The sequence below is a fragment of the Neltuma alba genome, unplaced genomic scaffold (assembly GCF_004799145.2).
Source record: "Neltuma alba isolate B1F8T4 unplaced genomic scaffold, ASM479914v2 tig00011729_pilon, whole genome shotgun sequence".
Lineage (NCBI taxonomy): Eukaryota > Viridiplantae > Streptophyta > Magnoliopsida > Fabales > Fabaceae > Neltuma > Neltuma alba.
The window spans coordinates 162404-182480 of NW_021636357.1; the positions used below are offsets into that span (position 1 = coordinate 162404).

Consider the following 20077-nt stretch of genomic DNA (forward strand, 5'->3'; position numbering starts at 1 on the left):
ATGCGTCTTATTTTTAAAATATTAACATTTGATTATAAACTATAAATTTATATGAAACAAAAAAAGATACATGATGACGATGTAAGATTGAAAAATTGACATAATAGATCTAAGGAATTTGATGTGAGTGCTTTTGTTGGGGAAAAAAAAAATATAGACAATGTCATTAATCCTTCAAAATTCAGTGCTTAAGTCATGAAAAAGAAAACTATAAACAAGAAATTTGCCTAAATTATATGAAATGGCAAATCTGTCACGATACAGCAGCCTGGGAAGAGTCAATTGGTTTGATTTTAATAAACGCGTAGTTTTCAGGACCATGACAAGTCATTAATGGACGGGAAAATTCACTGAATTTCTTGGTTGGGATTGAAAAGGAAAGTTTGTCATCAATAATCCTCCTTTGAAATATACTAGTATGAAAATTGTTACTAATTCTTAATATAAGAACTCATTTGATTTTTATTTTGGTCATAAATATACAACCCCTATATAATTTGTCTCATATTTATTCATCTTTTTTAAGGTAGTCTTTCTAATAATAATAATTCTAGCCAATACATTTGATTAGTAAAGATATTTTAAGAAAAATAATACTCCTCCGGTCCTAATTATAAGACCCAATTGACTTATTTGAGGAGATTAAGGAAGTAAGTTAAGTTGGTTATTTATAATAAATAAGTGTTGTTATTCCTAAAATATCCTTGCTAATTAAGTATATTGGCTAAAACTATCATTATTAGAAGGATTATCTTGGAAAAAAATGCATAAATATAAGAGAGAAAATGGATTGGGTCTTATAATTAGGACCAAATAAAAAGTCAAATTGGGTCTTATAATAAGGACCGGAGGAGTACATATTTATTACAAATAATTAATTTAACTAGTTTTTTTAACCTACTTAAAATAATTAACTAGTTTTTATATTGAAATTTTTTGGACCGGTCACTTACAGACCATCGCACAGAGAAAATTATCAAGCGCGCGCGGTTTTTTCATTTTGTTCCTGTCTCTCCTATTTTATTACTCCCTTTATTCATTGCCGTAAGACATGCTATTTTTTTGAAAAAAAGATGTTTTATACTTCAATTTATAAGATATTTGCAGAATACGAAGAATGATTAATGTGTACATTTATCCCAAAAGTGCTGTGGAGATCAATATAAGGCAGTTCTCACGATGCACATTAAAAAGAAAGTAAAAAATATATAAATTGTTCCCAATTTTATTCTTGTTAACTATATTAACGTTGACATTCTCAGAAAACATTTTGTGACTTCAGTTGAGCAACATAAGGATAGATTTTTTTTTTTTTTTTTATGTACAAGATACTGCTGGGGCCAGTGGCTCAAGTGAGACAACAAGCATCTTTGTGATACCCTTATCCCAAGTTTGACCCGCTCTTGTAAACACTTGGCCATTTGCCGGTTAAAACAAAGACAGTTAAAAAAACAGTCTTATTTGCTTTTGTTTTTTATTTTCTTGTTCTTAAAACAAATTTATAAAGTTATTTTGGGCTAAAGTGTACCTATCACCTCAAAAATATTCCTGACGAAACATCCAACAGCACCCTAAATTATTTAATAGTGCAATTTTAGCCCTAATATACTAAAAATGTAGGAATTCTCGTTCCAACAGAAGTTAATTAAACTACGCATCTGCAGTAATTCGTGAACCGCATTAAAGTGCTACTCAAAAAAATCAGATTTCTTTTCTCTTCCTTCATCCCCTCATACCCATGATGAATCCAAATACCTGATTTCTTTGTTACGCTCATCGCTCCATCTTCGAATCCATCTGAAATTTGTGCTTGCTTCAGTATCATCAGTTCAGCCTGCTCTGTAACTTCTGCTGAGAGTTGTATGGAACTGCAAGGGAAGACATCCAAAGCGGTGACGTGCATCTCCCAGTTTCCCTTGCCATGACAGGGAGAAACCATTTGCATCAACAAAAGATTTGAGGGCTAAAATTATTAAATTTAGTGCATCCGAATAAAAGGAAATTAGGAATCTCTTAACCAAGCAAGCAGCATACACTTAAAAAATTATTTTCACATAAATGGAGATAAATAATTTTTTATTTGTTCATTTAGTTAAAATTACCTTTAAAATTATGGTTTCATTTTTACCTGAACACTCTCTAAATCCTAGGTAGGGTCACAAAATAGTTGCATCATGAGCAGGCTACTTGATGAAGACGCAAGCGCAATAATAATCCAAATTAAAGGTTCAAAGCACTGTCGTCTTGTTGGCATTAGTAACTACTCAGCTAAGCATTTAACGAAGATACATAAATGCTTTAGGGGGTGTTTGAAAACACCCAGAAGTGTTTTTGAAAAGCATTTTTTTGCAAATCGAGATAAACTCTTCCATATATTTATTTCGTAAACTATAAAATCACTTCTAAAACTATGATTTGGTTGTAATCCAAACACCTCCTTAGTCTTGCATTTACATATGGAAAGCCATCGTCTTCATTCCTCACCCTCGTTCCATCGTTTACGCCACAACTACTTGTGAATGAAAGTCAGTGACTCATAATAACATGAGGGCTTCTAAATGGCATATGGTATACTCATGGGTGGTACTTGAAGCCGAAACTTGCTGATAGTTGAGTCAAAGCTCAAAGACCATGGCCTAATCAACCCCATCAGCCGACACACTATGAGCCAGGGGAAAGGACCAATAGGTCCTTCCCTCCTGTACAATCATCCTAATCTGAGAATTAAATGTTGCATCCGGTCCTCAATATATTACATAAGAACTAATTTAAAAATATTAAAAAAATTAGTTAAACTGGTTATTTATTATAAATATGTGTTAGTCTTCCTAAATTATTTATTTAATATCTCTTAATATAACCCTTTATGTTCAATGAAAACATTTTGAGAAAATAAAATAAATATAAGTTTTATATTTAAGATTAAATTTAATCCTGACCTAACTGCCTTTCTATATTCACTGCCACCGGAGGAGTTAGTATCGTGAGTTGAATCTGAATCCTATGAGATGATGACGAGCATTGTTATTTATTAAAGGATTTTTATCATGCTTTTATTTTAATAAATACAGGATGTTTTTTCTAATTGTTATTCCAATGCAAGAGACACTCACACAAATATTCATTGGCCTCGTCTCACCATCATTTCATTCATAGATAGTCGGATTTGGATCCCAAACATTGTCCGAGTGTGATCTCTGCTACCCGTGTCATGAATCTCGTGTCGAGAAGCTTCGCAGGTATGCTGTGATTTACTTTATCCGTCTTTTTTTATGAGTAATAATTATTGTTTCCTTTTTATTTCTAAATATAAGTAATAGTTGCACTTTGTTTTAAATTTTTGTAGCTAATTTTCTATTTTGTTCCCGTTAGTTACTTATTTTAATATCCAATACATTTATTATCTCATTTATCAAATTATCATCTATCTCCATCTACATTCTCTTTCTTTCATAAATAATAGTATTTTGGAAAAAGAACATTCAATTTTTACATATTTATTGTCTTTAACTAACCTTTTGATTTACATGATGGAGTGCAAGGTTACTTATAAAAACAGACGGGAAGAGTATAAGTTCAAGAGACTCTTGCTTTAACAGCCTGTGCTGCTTGAGAGCATTATAAACTTAAAATACTCCTCCGGTCCTTATTATAAGACCCAATTTAACTTTTTATTTGGTCCTAATTATAAGACCCAATCCATTTTGTCTCTTATATTTATGTATTTTTTTCCAAGATAATCCTTCTAATAATGATAGTTTTAGCCAATATACTTAATTAGCAAGGATATTTTAGGAATGACAACACTTATTTATTATAAATAACCAACTTAACTTACTTCCTTAATTTCTTCAAATAAGTCAATTGGGTCTTATAATTAGGACCGGATGAGTATATGTTATTTTAAAATTTTATTATCTAATGTATCAAACATCCTGATATTATTTTTTAGTTACATCCAGTGCTTTAATTAAGAGAAAATGAAATTAACATGTTGGACACACCGTGTAAAAGATAAGGATGGTTTATAGGATGCATTTGCGAAGTTTCTAATTATAGAATCAAGCGTGTGGGCTGAGCGAACGCAAATCGTAAATAAGAGGACGTCAGGGAGGATAGGAAATTAGAGGTGAAGAGCAGCCGAGTTATTAATGTTAGCAGTTAGCCGCACTGAAATGAAGATTGATTTACGGGGAAGCGGTGTGGAGGCCATTATTGAGGGACAACGGCATCGTTGGATCTCACCGTCCACTGCACCTATTTTCTCAAGATGTTGACAATTTGCCATTTTCTTGCCCCTCAACTTCCCCCCTGTTTTCATTTTGTCGTATCATGTTTTTTCGATCTTAAATTTCATTGCTAATTGAGATTAGTTGGGAGTTGCTAATTTGTACAGCTAATTAATCCCATCCCCTTTTGCATCTTTCATTTCGTTTTCTTGGGCCAAGCTTCAATTAATACAAGCAGTACCGTTGGGTGTGGAAACTGTTCATCGTTCGCAAACCACAAAAAAAATGCTGCGGCAGAAATTCTGGTTGAACAGAGCCCCATTTATTTTGGAAACAAGATGGCAAAAAGATAACTAACAGCAGCCGGGTTTAATAGGAACGACTACTTCCTCATCATCGTGATGAATTATGATTTGAATTTTTGCTAGGGAGGCATTTAGTATCTGACATATCTTGAACATAACTGTGCCTAGTAAAAATAAAAAAAATAACAAGAAGATAAAGAAATCATTGTACCGGGAAAAAAAAAAGATAAAGAGATTATGGCAATTCATTTTTTTGATTTTTTTTTTCTATTCTGTTACTGAAAATAAAACTCAAGTTATTCATTATTTAGTATGCGCTGATAATGAAAGTGAAAACTCATGACATGGAATTCCCCAGAAACGAAGCAAAGCGTCCAAACGTGATACGCCAATGTCTCGCCTCAAGTTTAGACACTTATCACCGGACACCAAATGTTATTGTCCGAAACGAATACATAAAAGATTAATTTAATTTCCATGTAAGCACTCAATAATTTTGGCAAACCAGTTTGTGAAAGAGAACTCCGAAGAAAACAATTAACAGAATTTTTTCCTTGTTCCATATAGAAACAGAATTTGTAAATTGCTGCAAATTCATTTCAACATCCTCATTATTGTCAGATAAGAAATTATGAAAACAATCATGTTGGAGCCACATGACTTCAAATCTGAAGGGTTTTGAATTACTCTCAGAAGCTACAAATTTAATTAGATTTATAGATAGTGGGTTGGGATCAGAAAAATTTGTTCTAGGCGGCACTCTAACTATACAGTCTGGGAATGCAATAAAGAAATTTGAATTAGCAAGAGCTCGACCTAACCTCTCATAAAGTCTAGCATACCCATTTAGAAGAGGTCCCTTCCAAGTGAATTTAGGACCTGAAGCACCCAAGTCGGACAACCCAGCTTCTGCAATTTGATCTTGAAACCATTTGATGCGCCGAGAATTCTCCCTAGCTCCACCAACACTTTCTGAATTAGAGGAGATATCATTAAAATCTCCAAAAACCAACTATGGTTCCATCGAGTGCAGGGAGAGAAGCTTGATTTTATTCTAAAGAACTTCTCTAAAATTGAGTGGGGAAGCGCATACACAGCGGTGCATAGAAAAAGAGGGGAGATCAGGAAAAATACACATGACGTGAATGAATTGTTGACTCTCCTCTTACACCTAAACATTGACTTCATTGCTTTTCCAAATGGCAACGATACCTCTAGACCTTCCTTCACCAGGAATCAAATGCAGAGAGTCATAACCCATTGTAAAAATTTGCTGGAACTTTGCTTCATTGTTACTTTTTTTTTTTTTTAGCCTGCTTAGAGTATCTTCCCACTCAAAGCATTTCTTTTAGATGCCGGTGCTCAAACTCGTGCCCTATGGTTTAAGAGGATGGTTGGAAACCACAACGGCACAAGAGAGCAAGTGGTTCATTGTTTTTTTTTTTTTGATTGCCCAGAGTATCCTCTCACCCTAACAGTAAGAAACTAATCTCTCGAAGTACTATCAGAAACCGTAGTAGAGACCCCTCTCAATAGTGTTTTTTTCATACATACCTCTCCAAAGATAGAACCCAAAATATGAGTTTAAGGTGTTCAAGTCTCTTCCACTTGAACCAACACTTATTATTTTGATTGTTACTTTTTGTTTCTGCTAGAAATAGTAATGCAGGTTCAGGCCCAGTCAAAATAGCTTTCAAATTGTTGAGAAGCCCAGTTCCACAGGCCCCTCTAAAATTCCACAAAAATAGTTTATTCATAGATAAAATATAATAATAATTGAAACCAATCCAATTAACACTCAACACCCTTTTGGATCTCTGCTACAAATGTATCATTCAAATGGATACTCATCTCCAGGTGATCAAGCATTGGGCTTTCATCTAGCGGCCCAAATTGTGAAGAACTTGGATCCCCCTCATTCATCACTTGTTCTCCAGGGTCATGACTCATGAGGACTAGAAGGCCGAGCAACTAAAAGCTTGTTTGGAACTTTGTTCAAAAAGTATTTTTAAACAAGTTTATGTAAGTCGAGATAAAACTCTTTTCACATACTTAATTTGTATTCTGTAAATCATATTTAAAAAGTTATATATAAGTCAATCCAAACAAACTCTAAATGTGTTGTCTTGGTACAAAACCCTTTTCTGCATTATCCATATTGCCGCCGTTATTCTCATCCCCCATTTTGACGTACAACACCTTATCGGTATGGTTTTGGACTTTCAGCTTTGCAAACATGGCTGAGCAACCAAATTTCTGTCGTTTTTTTTTTGGGATGGATCTAGTCCAATCACTAGTATAATGGGAGACTGACTAAAAAGCCCCGATGCTTTTATTTATTTAGTTATGTTACTTCCTCCGTTTCTTATTATAAGAGACATTTGATGCTTATGGCATGTTCCTATATATAAGAGACACTTAAAAATTGTCTCTATTTTTTTATATTGATTTTCTATTTTACCCATATTTATTATCTTCAACTCACTCACTCTCTCCTTCCCACTTCTCTTTCTTTGAATAATTTACCATGCTCTCTCTCATGCTCTCTCTCCTTATTAATGAGGGTTTTTTTGGAAAAAAAATTATATTTTTTACTCATTGATTGTTCTTAACTAATTTTAACTGTTTTTTTTATCAACGTAATTCAGTTATTCGTCTCTTATAATAAGAAATGGAGGGAGTATTTAATATGCGCTGATAATCAAAGCAAAAACTCATGGCATGGAATTCCCCAAAAACTAAAACAAGGCGTCCCAACTTGATACGCTAATGTCTCATCTCAAGTCAAGACACTGGACACTGGACACCAAGTGTTATTGTCTAAAATGAATACGCGAAAGATTGATTTAATTTCCACGTAAGCACTCAATAATTTTAGCACACTAGTTTGTGAAAGAGAACTCTGAAGAAAATGCTCGGATCTTATTTATAAGTTTTAAATTTGAAGAGTGTAGTTCATTTTATAAGCTTAACTTGAGTTTATTGTAATGTATTTTTTTAATGTTGTTTTTAATTATTTCTCTTTTATTATATTTTCCCACACATTCTCTTTCATTCTATTTTTTATTTATTATAAGGACATAGTTAAAAACAAAAATCCATTTCTAACATATTTATTATTTTTAATTAATTTTAACTAATAGTTTATTATTCGTGTTAATTATTTAATGGTTGCAGGAGGGAAACAAATTAACCTGCTTCTAATATTAAGTAAATTTGAACAAAGTTCAACCAAGGGTCCATAGCTCAGTGGTAGAGCATTTGACTGCAGATCAAGAGGTCACCGGTTCGAACCCGGTTGGGCCCTTTTGTGTTAATCTTTTTAACGAAATCCTTATCCTTATATATGATTGTGGCTGTTTTGAGAAGTGAAGCCCACATACAATTGGACTTTTTGGAATGACGAGTTGGGCCGTTGGCCCGTTTATAATTTTTAAAGGTCTATAAATGGACATCCTGTGGTTGATGAACGGCGTTGGGATTTGGCTGGCTCCAGTACTTTCTCTTAATTATGTGACCATTAACGTTAACCTTCACTTTTACCATATTGGTGGATCCTCTCACAATTCCGAAGCATCAAGGAAAAACGAAGCGGAAGGGAGAGAGGATCGCTCCACTTTATTTTTATCAGATCTTTCAATTTATTTCATTTGCTTTCGGTGGTCGAGCATCCCGTTCAGATCCATCGTGTAGGATCTTCATGGCGGCAGCGAGGCGGCTCCGGGACCTGCAAGCCCAACCGGGGAACAGGATCTGCGTTGATTGCTCTCAGAAGAACCCCCAATGGGCGTCCGTTTCCTATGGAGTTTTCATGTGCTTAGAATGCTCCGGCAAGCACCGTGGCCTCGGGGTCCACATCTCCTTCGTCCGATCCGTTACGATGGATTCCTGGTCCGAAATCCAGATCAAGAAGATGGAAGCAGGTGGTAATGAGCAACTCAACGCCTTCCTCGCCCAGTATGGTATCGCCAAGGAGACCGATATTGTCACCAAGTACAATACTAATGCGGCTAGCGTTTATAGGGATCGAATTCAGGCCCTTGCCGAGGGACGACCGTGGCGGGATCCACCGGTTGTCAAGGAGAACCTTGGCCCTGGGAAGAGCAAGCCTCCTTTGCCAAAAAGTGGAAACGATGGAGGCTGGGATAGTTGGGATAACGATGACGGTGTCAGATCTCCCCATGACTTCAAGCGCAACATGTCTACGGGGGATGTGAGGGGGTTCAATGGAGGTTCGACCGGCAGCAGGCCCGCGAGATCGAGGTCGACTGAGGATATCTACACGCGGTCGCAATTGGAGGCTTCCGCTGCCAACAAAGATAACTTTTTCGCTCGCAAGATCGCAGAGAACGAATCACGACCCGAAGGGCTTCCCCCCTCGCAAGGTGGCAAGTACGTTGGATTCGGATCTAGTGTCGCACCTTCCCGGGTGACTAACCAACAAAACGATGTTTTCTCAGTTATGTCTCAGGTGATTCATTGTGGAATTTCCTAGTCTTTTTTCTCTATGGCGGAGAAATAATACGTTCTTGTAACCAATTTTATATTACATGTTTGTTTCTATCTAGGGATTTGGTAAATTGTCTTTGGCTGCTGCCTCAGCGGCTCAGTCTGCTGCTACTGTTGTTCAGGCTGGCACTAAAGAGATTGCTACCAAGGTATTTGCATCTATTCTGTTTATAAGATGATGTATCAAACCGTCATGATTTGTTCATCTTGAATTTTTTTTGTTTAAGGCGTGATAGATATTGTGCGACCAAACGGCATCCCGATGCTGTCACGTGAGTTTATCAAGATTTCTTCTACACATCAATCAGAAGACACGACTTTACTCCATCTTTCTTAGACAATTAAATACTAGAAATAAGGAAACGAATAACAGATGAATGTTTTATACTTTTCTACTTACCAACAGCATCAGTCTCTTATTCCATATCTTCTTGATTTCTGTGTTGGTTTTGAGAATAAATAATAATGATTAGACCAATAGTGGTGCACAGTGGAGAGGATACATGAAAAAGAAAAGGTGTTGAATGAAGAAAATGGGGAAGTAATGCTGAGATTTCCATATGGGTAATTTTGAAAGATTCCATTTATTTTACTCAGATTTATATTATTGCAAGTTGTACGTCATATAGTTGTTAGTTGATTTTATCTTCGTGTTTCTTAGGTGATAAATCATATTCTCATGTTTAGGAAGTTGATGCAAGTCTGTTGGGGGGAAAAGAAAGAAAATATATTTGGTGCATCTTTCTTGAGTTTTTTTTATTTTAAATAAATTGTTTATAAATTTTTGCTTCAGCTTAAGCATTTGAAAGTCATGATTGGCGCTGATAAGGACTCCAACATGCTTCTAATAATATTCTACTTCATAATATATTAATTTTTGAAGTGGATTTTCTGAGAAATTAATTGGACGCGGGTTTGAAAGTTAAGCTTACAATGAGGAGTGGCCTTTCATGCTATTGATCTTCAAAGAACTTTATTTTTTGACGAATTGGTACTATTTACTGCTGATGATCCATGTACCATTGTTGTCTCTTTATGCATTCTTGAGGATGAGAGCTGGCAATGAGAAAATGTAAACTGATTATGGGGTAAGCAATTAGTGGTTTGGTCAAGAGCATTTTCATCATTCTGTATAGAGGCATTGGTTCTTTTTGTATAGAAGCATGCACAATAAGAACTTGATCACATCCCTTAATCTTTCCTTTTGTACCTGACGAGAGAATGCTGCGGGCGATGTTTGAACCACAGCACTGATGCAGCATGTGGGAGTTTGGTAGACAAGGGAGAGAAGGAGTGCAAGACTCCAAGAGTAGGGAGTGTGAGAGATCTGAAGCATTAGGGAGGGAGATGAGAGAGCACCATCAACAGGGAAACAGGGTTATGACTGAACAGGGAGGGAGAGTGAGAAATTAGGGAGAGACGGTGTTGTGAGGTAGGGGATTAAGGAGCGGGTGTCTGAGTTTAGATATTTGTGAATGACTGTAGGCTGCGTGAGATTGGAAGAGACGAGAGAAATGGCCAAACAATGAACGCACTGAAGAAAGACTGAAAGGGAACGTGGAGGCTGGCGTATGACAATTAGGTTTATCCTTGAACCACACTAAATGCTCTACATCATAAAAAATATATATAAGAATATATTTAATTGAGTTGGTCCTGTCTATCTAGATCTTATTTTATATAAGAAAAAAGAACAAGCGGTCAGTCTAGTGGGTTCAATTATCAGTCTCAGTTCAGTTTTGCTTACACCAGTTGTTTTTGAGACATTGCTTCATGAATTACATTATAGGGTCATAATGTTTTCTTTTCATTGAAAAGAGGAATGGATGGTGGCTCATATTCATTTATTCATTTTCTATATTTATTCTGTATGCCAGGTAAAGGATGGTGGCTATGATTACAGAGTCAATGAAACTGTCAATGTTGTCTCTCAGAAGACATCAGAGATAGGACAAAGGACGTGGGGGATAATGAAGGGGGTCATGGCTTTGGCTTCGCAGAAAGTTGAGGAGTACGCCAGAGATAACCCAAACTGGTCATCTGATAACTGGCAGCGAAATGAAAATGGTAGAAATGGCTATTATCAAGAATATAATCAAGAGAATAAAGGTTGGAATTCTTCTAGTGGAGGAGGGCAACCTTCATCAGCTGGGCAGAATAATACTTATCACTCAAGCTCATGGGATGACTGGGGCAATGATGATACTAGGAAGAAAGAACCAGCTAAAGCATCAGCTACTCATAACAATGATGGTTGGGCTGGCTGGGATGATCCTAAAGATGATGAATATGATAATTCGTACCAGAGTGTATCAAATAAGAATGCAGTTGGTCAGAATGGGAAGCCAGGTGACAGGTGGACAGGGGGAGGCTTTATGTAAGGTTTGTATATTATGACATTTGAACAATATGTTTTCTTTTTTTAATTATTTTAAGTGGAAATGGAGGGAGAACAAACAAAAGGAGAACAGAATGAAAATTAAGCGTATTTCTAATGGAATCTGCAAGTATCTTTCAACCTGCTTGGCCATCGAACGGCTTGAAATGTTAATATATGTCACATTTGTGTCGACATGCTTTTGTTATTGGGGAGGACATTGGCTAGATGATTAAATGCAGAATCTTGGGACTAGGAAGAATCATATTTTGCTTTCTTATGCGTAATTAATTTTGTCGTTCATTGTTTACTTTATTCTAGCTCTCATTTCATGCATATAATTTGAAATAGATATTCACTATTGAAACCCTTGCCTGACCCGAGTCTGATCCTTTCTTCACATTACTATAATTCAGCATAAATGACAAAATTATGGTAGCTTTCGAGGCGATCACATGCAGGCCAACAGGGATGCCTCTAAACATGATGGATGTAACCAGACTGTCGAGGATAAGTAAGTTGTCGTACAAGGGTCCAAAGGAAGGGCTTGTCGCTTAAATTTGAAGAACGCCACTTCCTGGAATTGTGAAGAAAACAATATTTTGATATGAAAACTTCCAAATTGTTTTGTATTTGTTGCAACCAAATTTGCCTGTTAATTTTTCATTTGCCCCATATTGAACACATGGCTTTTATTTGTCATTTCCCCGAAACTTGTTATTATTTTGAGTCAAACTCAAACTGGGGTTAATGCAAAAACAGCAGAACTCCTTTATATTATATATTTTGATAAGGTATAACTTTTTTATAGGAATCAATGGACATCTGTTTCTTTTCGCTCCTTACAGTAATGTTCGGCGGCTGGCTTATAGCCCCGATTTTAGCATTCTTTAATTTTGAAAATTTGGCTGTCCCCGACAGGGATGAGCGAACAACTGTTTTTCCGTCAGTTTGGTAAAAATTAGTTACCGTAACCGGATACATTTTGGGATGTATTTTTTCGAAAGCTCAGTCCAGTAAATTAAAAATTATTTGGGTGATATATTATGAAAATTACCTTTAAATGTATAATTATTTTTAAAAACAAGAACATAAACATAGAAAGATAAACTCATACTACTTTCGGTCTAAATTATGAAACATCATTTATAGTACGAATGATATTTTATAATTAGGGTCGGAGGTAGTAATATGCAATTTCTGTTGTTTAAAACTTGATTTGGTGGGAAAATATGAATATAGAAGTATTAGGTTATAATACCCTTTTGTTCTTTTTTATTTTTATTTTTTGGGGACAGTTATACCCTTTTATTCTATATATACAATAAATCTCTTAAAAAGCTAACAAGTAATAACTTGTATTTTTTAATTTTTGCGCGCTCGTGTTCTCTTATTTGATGATTAACATATTAATTGTACTTTCTATTCCATAAGTTAATGATTAACTCGTCTAAGTCGAGACGCGCGGAAAAATTATACTATCTTCGTTTTTTAATAAAAGACCTCAATTGATTTTTATTTTGGTTCTAAATATAAAACCTCAATCTACTTTGTTTTTCATATTTATATATTTTTTTTCAAACAAGTCCTTCTAATAATGATAATTATAGCTAATATACTTGATTAGTAAGGATATTTTAGGAAAATTAACACTCATTCATTACAAATAATTAACTTAACTTACTTCTTTAATCTTTTTAAATTAGTCAACTAACTCTTATAATTAGGACAAGAGGTAGTAATTAAGAATACTCAATGTGTTGGTTTTTTTTTTTTGGGTTGTTGGTCCAAGCCAATGTGCATTGCTATTATTTGAAAAAATAAAAAATAAAAAATAAAGAAAAGGGCCGGAGAGGGTAATATGATCTGGGAAGGGAACAAACAACTGCCAATAGAAATACATTTCTTACTGGACATAATTTGACTACAGAACTTTTATTGCGGATTAGTTGACGCCAATTTACACATTTTCTGATTTTCCACAGACTGAGGAAGTAACTAAATCTCATACGAACCCAAGCTCGACGTCTTTGCCTTTATTCTTGAAGACGATGCATTATTCCTTGATATGCATGTGACGAGGTACTTAAGAAAGTTGAAGTGACGCTACGCTGACTTGCTGATCCTTGGCTTTTTGCCTTTTATAGGCCCTTCATGGGAAATTTTCCTGCCATCAAACTGAGCATTGCCGTTTCAGAAACCAAGAATTGGCGAGCTACAGAAGACCAACCGCTAAACGCATAAGTAGTACCAGTTCGGTTCCGTTAAACGTTGTTGTCGTTTGATGTCGAATTGCCTTTCCCTATGGACGACTCGTCGGACTGAACTAGCACTTTAGATACGGGAGACTCGTCTCCCACTTCCGCAGCGTGTTGCTGAATGACCAGCACCGACGACCCCACGCCTTGTCCTGACGACGCCAGAATGTCTCCGATTGGACCCAACTCCGCGTGCTCCGCCTGCCGCTCTGCCAATTTCGCTACCATGCTCGACGGAAACCGCCCCTTCCCAGCAACTATCAGATCGTAATCCCCGCTACGTCCTATCCCGAAAACCTCCTCCACTATGTTGCTCGCTGCCTTCTCTATATAAACCGCCGTCTTCCACTTCCTTCTGAACTCCTCTAGAGTAGTTTCATCTAGGCCCTGCAATTCCGCACAGTCATTAATTTTTCGAACAAACTGAAAAAAAGTGTGTGCGAGTGTGTTTGAAATCGATTTTCTTACCTGCTCTTTCTCACGGTTCATCGTCGCGGTGGAGAAGCTGTAGTTTTTCTCGCTGCACTTATTTGGGGAAGGGCGTAACACGACTCCGTCACCTGCCAACCCATTTGTATCCACGAATCTCACAACGGTGACGTTAACCGCCGTATGCTCAGCCATTCTGCCACCCAATTCGATGGCCTCTCGATCATCGGGCCCACCAAAGAACAAAATACAGACTCGTTGGGTAACGTTCGGGGTTGTTCCTGCTGACCCATTTCCATATCCTCGATCTACAAGCACTGCCACAGAACATGGTGAATTCTTGAGCACCCTCTGGTTCACACCTCGCCATCCATGACCCACGTTGTCCCATGCCTCGTGGCTCTCACTCCCAATTTCTTCCTCCTCCATTTCCATCCTCCACTGCTTGTGAAACGGCAAGATAATCATAGTCACTCTCTTCTGCTCCGCCACGTGGCAAATGTCCTCGTGCATGGTGGACAGGGAAGAGATGGCTGTGCTGGGCCGGACGGAAACCCGTCCGCATTGACTATAGGCCTGAAAGGCTCCGGCGAGGCGGTCATGCCACTGTCCACCGCGGAAGCGGTTGAAGAGAGGGAAGCCATTCTTGCGGGCGCGCCGGGCCAAGACGATGGAGGAGGAGCGTTCGGTGAGCTCAACGAGGTGCATGATGAACAACTTGAGGGGAGACTTTTTGGTGCTGCGAGTTAGCTCGATGAGTCTGATGATGGAGGGTACGTTGCCGGGACCGTGCACGCAGGCTAGCACTCGCAGCTCCCCGGCCGCCTTTTTCTTGGAGCTCGAAGATAAGTCGCCCAGCTTACGGTGGGTCCTCGCTGAGATGCCACGTGCGGGCCTGTAGATGGCCATCACCGTCGGGGTTGTGATGAAGGTGGTGAACAGAGCCATCAGAACCAGAATAGCGAACATCTCATCGTTCAGGACCTGTCAAGGCATCTATTTCCTTAGTTACTTCAAATCAGTACATGGCTCTTTCAGTATGTACCAAAAAATAATTCAGTCAAGAATCCAATTTTTTTAAAAATATTTTTTAGAATTATCCTCAATCAAGTTGAAAAATAAAATTACTTCTCCCATCGTATTTCTATCAAGGCAAAAAAAAAAAAAAAAGGTACTCTGAAAATGAGTCACATGTATTTTATTAGATTTTATGAAGAATCTTGGTATTACCATAAATAAACCCTACATATAGAAACACATGCTCGAAGGTATTTGACACTGTCAAATTTTTATTTGTGTATATATCAATTAATGTATCGTTAATATTTTCATTCAACTAGATTTGATTTACTAGCTCAATTAACGTTTTTATTATTTAACTAGTAAAAAAGTGCCCTGAAATGTGCACGTGCGACATGCATGGTAATATTAATACATGTATTGTGAACTAGAGGCACTTATCACTGGTTGACAAATGAAGCGCAAATCTTTGTCATTGAAAGTGGGAACTTGGGAATATAAGTCGGAAGAATCCACAAAAATGATAGCCCTCTTGGTGCGTCATTATCATCGAGATCACTCTCAATCTCAAAGAGAGGAGCTGGGAACCTCTAATTTGTCACTACGCATGATCTGTGGTTAATTATTTGGACCACACTTAGTTTTATTCTCCAACACAGTACTTAATAATCATTGGAAACTTGTTCAGTAATGGCCAGTTTTGGGAAGGACGTACCACAGTTGAATCAAAGGGAGGAATAGTCTCTGATGATTGAGACTTATAACATACGGCTAGTGAGAGAAGGCTATATATTATCTATGCTGCTAAAGCCAATGAAAATTATTTCAGCCGAATAGGTTTCATAATTAGAAGCAGGAAAGTGGTGCGAAGGGGCTTAAGTTGGCGTTTGGTCTGGATGAATGAGAGAGATACATCTCAACCTCAGCATTTAAATCTGCTTTCACTTTGCTACTTAGTTCTGAGCTGTTCAGAGGGACACATATATACCACACGTCAACCTTAGAGATGAGAATAAACTAGCTTATATTCAAACCCATATAGAGTCATCACTAATTACTGCCAAATACATCGGAGACACAAATCTCCAACTTCATTAATCCTTGGAAAATCTCCGTTGCTAATGATGACAGGCAAATATACGGTTTATGCACTTAACACGTAAATATCCCCAGACTTTTCCAATTAATCGTAGAAAATTAGACATCAAAATAGAGACCGACATATTTAGTCAATATATATATAGATATAGATATGTCCCAGCCACCTTGCAAAATTAATTTTCAGGAACGAAAAAGTATGATTCTTTCATATCTTTCCACTGTCCAGCTTCTTTTTGTGAAGAAGCATGGGGGTAACGGAAAAGAGGGCGAGAGATACACCCTCGCTTTGGTGTGATGAGGTGCAGTTGGAGAACATATTAATATTACGGTCTGAATGAAACATTAAAAGGCCACGTGTCGGCCAGAAAGCATGAAAGGGCACGTGGCACTTAGATGAAAGCGTTTGGAATTGGAAAAAACAAAAGCTGACCTTTTTCTCCTTGCCAATGTTGAGCACGATAAGCTCCACCAGGCCTTTGGTGTTCATGAGGACGCCCAGCGTTAAGGATTCCCTCGCCGGAATCAAACACATCATCGCCACCGCCAATGTCCCCAGTATCTTGCCCGCGCAGGCAGTGGTTATGACCAGGGCCAGTAGCCCCCAGGCCTCACCGCCTCTGATTTTCGCCACGTCCGTCTTCAACCCGCTCGATGCAAAATATAGCGGGAGAAGCAGACCCGACACGAAATCCTCGATCCTCTCTATTAGTCTCTCGGCGAAATCTCCTCCTTTCGGAATTGTTAACCCGAACACGAATGCTCCGAATATCGAATGGATCCCTATAAAGTCGGTCATGAAACCCGACACCATCACTCCGGCTAAGGTCAGGCAGATGTACGCCTCGTCAACTGCTTCATGCTCCGACGAGCATCTCCGGGCCACCCATTTCATCGCGGGTCGGATCGCGACCATCATGAAAATTACGAAAGCAACCCCTGAAAGAAGAACCCACACTGACACTAAGGGGCTCTTATGATGCCCCCCGTCGCCGTCGCCGGCTATAGCTACTGCCAGAGCCAGTAGGATCCACGCTGCGACGTCGTTGAATGCGGCTGCGGCCATGGCGATCTCTCCCACCTGGGTAGTTAAGAGTTTGAGCTCGGCTAAGATACGAGCGAGCACAGGGAATGCCGTGATGGAGAGTGCGACGCCCATGAAGACCACAAACTGACCGAAACCAACCTTGTCCACTCCGTCGACGGTTTTTCGAAGCAACATGGCGACGCCGATGCCCAAAATGAAAGGAACAGAGATGCCAGAGGCGGCTATGGCAAAGGCTCGGCGACCACTCCGGCGAATGGAGGTTAAGTCGAGTTCGAGACCGACGAGGAAGAGGAAGAAGAGAAGACCTATGCTAGCGACGGATTCGAGTATGGGAGTGCTCCAAGATGGGAATATACGGTGCATGTAAGCTTGGTTCCTTCCGAAAGCCGATGGGCCAAGCAGAATCCCACCCTGTAAAGTGTAAAGAAACACAAGCATTGACCATTATTAATAGTAAAGAAGATAGAGAAAATGATGATAATGGAAAATAATGAACGTACGACAATCTCAGCGATGACTTTGGGTTGGCGAAGAGGTTTGAGAAGGAAAGCGAGGGAACGGCTGACGAGGAGGATGAGGAAGGTTTGAACGATGAGGAGAGGGAAGGCGTAGTAGAGGGGGTTATCGCCCTGCCAAGCTCCATCGGAGGAGGTTTTGATGGAGGTGATGTTGAAAACCATGATGTTTGCCAAGAAGCTGAACAAAGGTGGTGCGGGGTGGAATGCTAAACCACTTCTGCGGAATCGTTCCTATTTATAGAAGACAATGCCACAAAAGGTTGCTTTTTTGTTTGAAATACACTTTTTTTAAAAAATATTTTTCATCTCTTTTATTTGGAATTTTAATTTTAACTCCTGATTAAAAACATATTGAATCAATCGTCGGAACCATTTTGACCACAGTTTGACAGTGCATTATGATTACTTAATTATGAACCAATGTCCTGATTGATATATGATGTTTTATACAGTGTCCTAGCTTTTTTTTTTTTTTTTTTCCCGGATAAGATACGTTGTCCTCGTTAGATTCCACATTCTAATCCCTCTCTCTCTTTTTCATATTTATTTTTTCCAAACTAATTTATTTATTTTTTAACTGATACGTAATATAATGTTGTATAGGGATTTTTTGGCAAATTAATTATGTAACTTTTATTAAGAATTGAGAATTGGGAGCAATAAAGTTAACACGAGGCTATTTAAGTTTTAGGCCGTCGTGAATGGAAGCACATGTTCTTATTCCTATCTTGTCTGTATGCTAATCCATCAGTTCATGACCAATTTTTCTAGGTGAGAACCCCAAAATAATAATGCTTTTATCCCAAATCATGCCAAACATAATATATCAAAGGAGGTTTGGCTCCGTGTTTAATAAGCATATATATACTATCCCCTTTCCTAAATATAAGAGCTCATTAATTAACTAATTTAAATAGATTAAAAAAATAATTTAAATTAATTATTTGTAATAAATAGGTGTTGTTTTTTTTAATATATCCACACTAATCAAGTGTATTAACTATAACTACTATCATTAGAAGGATTACTTTAAGAAAAACATACATAAATATGATAAATAAAGTGGACTAAAATCTTATATTTATAATTAAAATAAAAATTAAATAAGGTCTTATATTAAAAAAACCGGAAATAATACTACATATTTACTTGGGCGATTGTATTGGGCACTTTAAGTTCCAAACTTCCAATTAAGGAGCGTATATGGTGCGTCTCCCCATATATGCGCGCACATTTTACACGCAAATGCATGCCAATTATTGATTGATTAATTTAAATTTGATGTAGCCCTTATACTCTATCCCATTCATAATATAAGATGTTGGTTTGGAAAAAAAAATTATGGTCCAGTTCATCCCTATTGAATGTAAAAGAGAGATGAGAATCATTTTTTAAGGGTAAAATAAAAAAAAAACTTATCATTTTAAAATACATTACTTTCAGTTCTAATTATGACTACAAATGAGATTTGATAATTAGAACTAGAGGTGATACTTAACGACTAAACTTTTATTTTTTGATTTATGAGAAAAGTTAAGTAACTTCTAAATAGAAGGTAGAATATATTAGGAATAGGAGAAATATTATTACAACGCGCGTGTGTGAAGGGAATGGCCAAAGTGTAATTTCCGCGGATAACCAAAGCATCCACAGCTGTGCGAGGAACCTGGCGATCCACGAGGAATTGAGAATGATATTGAGAAGGGAAATTAAAGATGTGTGTTAAAGAAAACAGAGTGATAATTATCCATAACTTCTACCTCCTGAAGTTTAATATGCAAATGAGACATAAAAAATATTTAAACTTTATTAGGACTTTTCTGCAATTATCTCTATTATTAATTTAATAATTTTTGTATTCGATTTCATTTAATATAAATAATTAAAATAGTAGTCACATTCGCGTCCGTGTCTAGTGGAAGAAAAAGAGATGCTTGTCTTTGTTATCGTGGCAATAAAATGAGGGACCAAAAGTACGGAGTTTTTCTTTATTCTTTTTTTTTTAAAATAATGAAGGAAAGTCTTATTAATTAATTAGGCGGCCACTTCAATTAATTAATTTAATGCATATAAAAAGATGGTTTATACATGTAATATCCAATCCTTAAACCATTTTGCAATGGCCGTGGTATCCTAAACTTACTTTTAGTGTATTCAACACTTTAGAGTGTTTTTTCTGCAGTAGTACTAAAGATCCTAAGTTTATAGTACTTATTGCTAATAAGAAAACTATTTTAAGGGTAAAATTTTACCAAAAAAATTACTTGAGAATATCGTATGCCACTG

General features: G+C 37.2%; 2 protein-coding genes, 1 long non-coding RNA gene and 1 other non-coding gene across 5 annotated transcripts; 2 read left to right on the top strand and 2 right to left on the bottom strand.

Annotated features, from left to right (window-relative positions):
• The first annotated feature begins 7769 nt into the window (after positions 1-7769).
• On the top strand, positions 7770-7841 carry TRNAC-GCA (transfer RNA cysteine (anticodon GCA)). Its single transcript has one exon. It is a non-coding gene; the product is annotated as a tRNA-Cys (tRNA).
• Positions 7842-8043: 202 nt separating this feature from the next.
• Positions 8044-12262, top strand: LOC114717292 (probable ADP-ribosylation factor GTPase-activating protein AGD6). Of its 2 annotated transcripts, none has more exons than XM_028902400.1 (4): positions 8044-9005; positions 9103-9192; positions 10921-11425; positions 11882-12262. In XM_028902400.1, the coding sequence occupies exons 1-3, from the start codon at positions 8235-8237 to the stop codon at positions 11422-11424; spliced, it is 1365 nt and encodes a 454-aa protein (XP_028758233.1). In that variant the 5' UTR covers positions 8044-8234; the 3' UTR covers position 11425; positions 11882-12262. The 2 variants fall into 2 exon arrangements, with proteins under 2 accessions (XP_028758233.1, XP_028758232.1); XM_028902399.1 differs by having other exon boundaries at positions 8048-9005; positions 11837-12262.
• A 1038-nt stretch (positions 12263-13300) lies between these two features.
• LOC114717282 (uncharacterized) lies at positions 13301-13736 on the bottom strand. Its single transcript, XR_003737699.1, has 2 exons — positions 13672-13736; positions 13301-13587 (listed from the first exon to the last, which is right to left on the bottom strand). It is a non-coding gene; the product is annotated as an uncharacterized LOC114717282 (long non-coding RNA).
• Positions 13737-13741: 5 nt separating this feature from the next.
• On the bottom strand, positions 13742-17953 carry LOC114717302 (cation/H(+) antiporter 20-like; the record flags this gene model as incomplete). The annotated part of the gene is made up of 4 exons (XM_028902410.1): positions 17774-17953; positions 16659-17684; positions 14147-15091; positions 13742-14065 (listed from the first exon to the last, which is right to left on the bottom strand). Coding segments are annotated over exons 1-4 (2475 nt in total), but the record flags the coding sequence as incomplete, so codon positions are not given.
• Between the last annotated feature and the right edge of the window lie 2124 nt (positions 17954-20077).

Coding starts and splice junctions, on each gene's coding strand:
- LOC114717292 (XM_028902400.1), top strand. CDS start 8,235: ATGGCGGCAGCGAGGCGGCTCCGGGACCTGCAAGCCCAACCGGGGAAC. Junction 9,006..9,102: donor TTTTCTCAGTTATGTCTCAG/GTGATTCATTGT, acceptor GTTTCTATCTAG/GGATTTGGTAAATTGTCTTT. Junction 9,193..10,920: donor CTAAAGAGATTGCTACCAAG/GTATTTGCATCT, acceptor TCTGTATGCCAG/GTAAAGGATGGTGGCTATGA.